This window comes from Chenopodium quinoa, unplaced genomic scaffold (assembly GCF_001683475.1).
Source record: "Chenopodium quinoa cultivar QQ74 unplaced genomic scaffold, ASM168347v1, whole genome shotgun sequence".
NCBI lineage: Eukaryota > Viridiplantae > Streptophyta > Magnoliopsida > Caryophyllales > Amaranthaceae > Chenopodium > Chenopodium quinoa.
This window is the reverse complement of record NW_018742205.1, coordinates 6,751,946-6,755,752: the sequence shown is the minus strand read 5'-3', so window position 1 is coordinate 6,755,752 and position 3,807 is coordinate 6,751,946. Positions and strand designations below refer to the sequence as shown.

The 3,807-nt window shown below is 39.0% G+C and overlaps 1 protein-coding gene across 1 annotated transcript; it reads right to left on the bottom strand.

Annotated features, from left to right (window-relative positions):
- Positions 1-585: 585 nt before the first annotated feature.
- LOC110730973 (U-box domain-containing protein 16-like) lies at positions 586-3,309 on the bottom strand. Its single transcript, XM_021910828.1, has one exon. It carries the CDS (start codon positions 2,825-2,827, stop codon positions 803-805), a length of 2,025 nt encoding a protein of 674 aa, XP_021766520.1. The 5' UTR covers positions 2,828-3,309; the 3' UTR covers positions 586-802.
- Positions 3,310-3,807: the final 498 nt, after the last annotated feature.

Here is a 3,807-nt window from a genome sequence, read left to right as displayed (position 1 = left end):
AATTTTTGTTTTAGGTCTTAGCTACCTTGAGAAAGAAATGTCAAAGAATAGATGAGAAACTTTGCAGCATACAGAAGTTTTCTACCAGACCTAGTTGCTGGTAGATGGAGAGACACTGTTTCTTCTACTGGACTTAATTCGTTTTTGGCTACATGAATAAGTTAACTTCACATTCACTCAGATATGCTTAGAGAAAGCCAGAGGCAGCGAGGCTGGCAACAGTAATACAAGACAACTTGTTGCCTTAATTCAGAGAACGTCTACTAGCTGAGTTTCGGTGTGGGAACAGGACATTAACAATTCATAATAGAACGTTCGTTTTCTATCAGAAGCATAAGCCACTGGACAACCAAGTTAGCAATCTAATACAGGTGCTACACTGCAGTAAACTCAACCAAATCATAACAGAAAAACTGAAGCAAACTTTCGATAGTTAAAAACAGAATTAATTCGATGTTAATTGGACTAACCTTCCAGGATTAATTTCACACAAACAGCAAGTTCTGAATTTTAAGTTACTGCTAGTACAACTTAGTGTTGTGTTTATCTCGAAAGGGTTTAGGGGGAACAAGTGTAGCTAGCTAATAACAAACAAGAAGTTCTATGTTTATTCACACAACAGGAAAACAAATGACTATTGACATGTTTTGTGTATAAATGATCAAAGGAAACAATTACAACTATGTAGGACATGTACAAATGATATTGGAATTAAATTCAAAGGCGAAAAAAAAGATAAAAGAATTTTGACAAACTACCTTTGTTTTTGTACAATTATACGACAATGGCACATACTATGAATTCATTGTAATGCCATGGTCATAGAGAACTCCTCCAATACATCTCCTTCCAAACCAGCTGCCCACCTCCGGAGTATTCGCATTAGCGAGGCAGCTTTCCTCTTAGCCCTCGCAGTCCCTGTCCCCATCAACTCCCATATGATCATTTCAATGGTTGTTATCCTTGCTAGCTCAGCTACCATTTCTGCTCCTCCTTTCCGACATATAATTACAAGGGTGGCAATCGCGCTCTCCTTGGTTCTATCGGTACCACTTCTTAACACAGCCACTAATCTTCCAATCATATGGCTAGCTGCAGCAATTGCAACAAAACCACCTTTCTTAACAATCGTTTCCATGATTGTCATCGCTTCCTCTGGTAGCTCGACCATAACCTCCTTTAGCATATCCAACACCGCGCCTTCAACCAACCTCCCTGCAGTCTCTCTATCTCCCGCTAAGGTCAATATCGCGACCAAGGCATCCCTCTTAGAGCTCGTAGGCCCTTCCCTAGCAAGCTCAAGCAATCCTTTAATAACGCGAGTCTTCTTCCCAAGCCTCTTCCTATAAGCACTCACCGCGCATAAACTATACATTGTAGCAGCCGCATTGGCCTTAGCTTCCCATGTTACACCCGAACGTAGCACCTCAATAACACCATTCAACGCCCCATCGGTCTCCATGATCCTAGCCTTATTCGCCTCAAGAATCGACAAATTAAGTATCGTCGTAACAGCATTAACCTGTAGCTTCGGATGATCCAACCCCAAATACCTTACCAACAACGGGATTGCCCCGGCTTCCCCTATACAAGCTCGGCTATCCGAGTCGGTCTTAGCAAACACCCTAAGCTCATATATAACCCGGTTAACCATATCAACCGCCTGCGAATCAGACCCTAACTTATCCAGCAAAAACGACACCGTCATCTTAGTCGCCTCGAACGCCGCCTTATTCAAAGCGACGCCGTTTTGACCTTCACTACTCTCGGCCGCCCCAAACGGGATCCTCCTCTCCCTACACCACATAGCAATCAAGCTCTTCAACGCTCTATTAGACACCAGGTTTGTGTTGACCAATGTTTGACCAGTCTTGGGACACGTGTTATGACCTGATTCGATCCAAAGCATAATTGAGGTTCGATCGTACGTCTGTCCTGTCGCCACAACAACAGGGTCAGACATCAGATCAAGCGTAATCGGACACCGGAAATCCGCCGGAATATTCGCCTCCGACGAATAATTCCGGCGAAAATTTTCGTCGGAATTTATACTCGAAGAAGCGCCGTAAAGCACGCATTTCGTGTATCTCACAAGTCCGATCAACGAAACCACCTCTGATTTTGATTTCTCATCTGTTTGACACTGAATTTCGTCTTCCAACCACTCGATCTCCTCTCTGCAACTCGCTGAGTCACTCATTCCGAGTTTCGCGAACAATTCAGCGAGTTTCAAATGATCAGGAACAATCTCCTTCTTAATCGAATCAAGCATGGTGAAAACCTCAATTCGCAATCGATTATCGGAAGGATCAACAAACGATTTATCTTCACGGCACTGTTTGATCAACAAATTCCGCAATTCATCAACATCTTCGCTCAAATTAAGCTCACTTTTGGGGAGAATTTCAAGCAAAGTCCACAAATCCAAAGTCAACTCATGGAAACTACTGGAAATCGGCTCAATCTGCATCAGAAGCCATAATTTGCTTCCGCCATTAGAGCAATCTTCAATCAAAGCTCTGATTCGCTGTAAAACGATGAACATCTCTTCGAAGCAGAGAAGCGAAGAAGGCGAAAAAAGCGCAGATAAACGGTGATTAAACTGCCGGAAAACCTCGTCAATAATGACGGCGAGAAGACAGCATTTCCGGATAATCGAAGTGGAGTTTCGCTTGAAGAGGAAGCAAGGAGGATCGAGGGCGGAGATCTCAGAGGAGAGAGAGTGGAGTGCGCGGAGGAGGTCGGCGGTGGAGAGCTGAAGCGAGAGAAACGACGTCGGAGATGGTCGTCGCCGGCGTTGCGGGAAAACCGTCGGAGAAACCGCCATTAATGGAGGAGGTGAGAGAAAGAGAGAGAAATTCTCAGTAATAATCAGATGAAATGAAATTATAAAAGCATAAAGTATTATAAATTGAATATGAAGGTTTTTTATGTAAGAATAATAAAAGGTAGATTGATTGGAAAATTTTAAGACATTAAAGCCGAAAAAATGGAAGACTTTATTAATAATGACAATTTTATTACAGTGATATAAAAAAATTAAAAAAAAAAAGGAGGAAGGATTGAAGAAAGTTGGTTTGTTTAGTTTAATTTTATTAGTTTTCTTTTTTATTTTTGAATTATTCTTTGAGGTGTTGTTGGTATTAGCACTACTAATTCAATTGCTTGATTTTATTCTTTAATTGTGTGCTTGCATTGCTTGTTAAAATTATTTTTGGTCAAACCAATATAGTTGAATGGCTGTGCAAATTTTTTATGTTTGTGTGCTATATGATTAAATCAAGTTTTTAAAAATAACTTGTACTAAGTATGTGATAATTGCATGACCAAGTTGTTGTCAAGAGGTTTAGGTAATAATAATAATATCGAGAATGAATAATGGATACATTTATTATTCAAGCACCTTGCGATCAAGTTTCGTAAGTTAGTAGATAAGCGAAATTGATAAGGTTAAATTATTGAAATAGATGTTAAAAAAGTTAGTTAGTTGGTCATGTTCTATGGATAATATGAGAATAAATTGAATAATTCTTACATTTATCTACTTTAATTTGTATTACCATCCTTGAAAATTTCCTTTTTTTTTTTATATATAAAAATATAATAATACAAATCTAAAATTTTTAAATAACGCATTGAGAATAACCAATAATATTTATGTAATACTTCCTCTATTCTTTTTTACTTGACCTGTTTCTTTTATCACGCTTGTCAACGCGCAAGGTTAACCATCAATAACTTTAATTCTCTATAAGTAAAAATTTTTAAATTTATATATTGTGATAATACTTATTTAGACGATTCTAA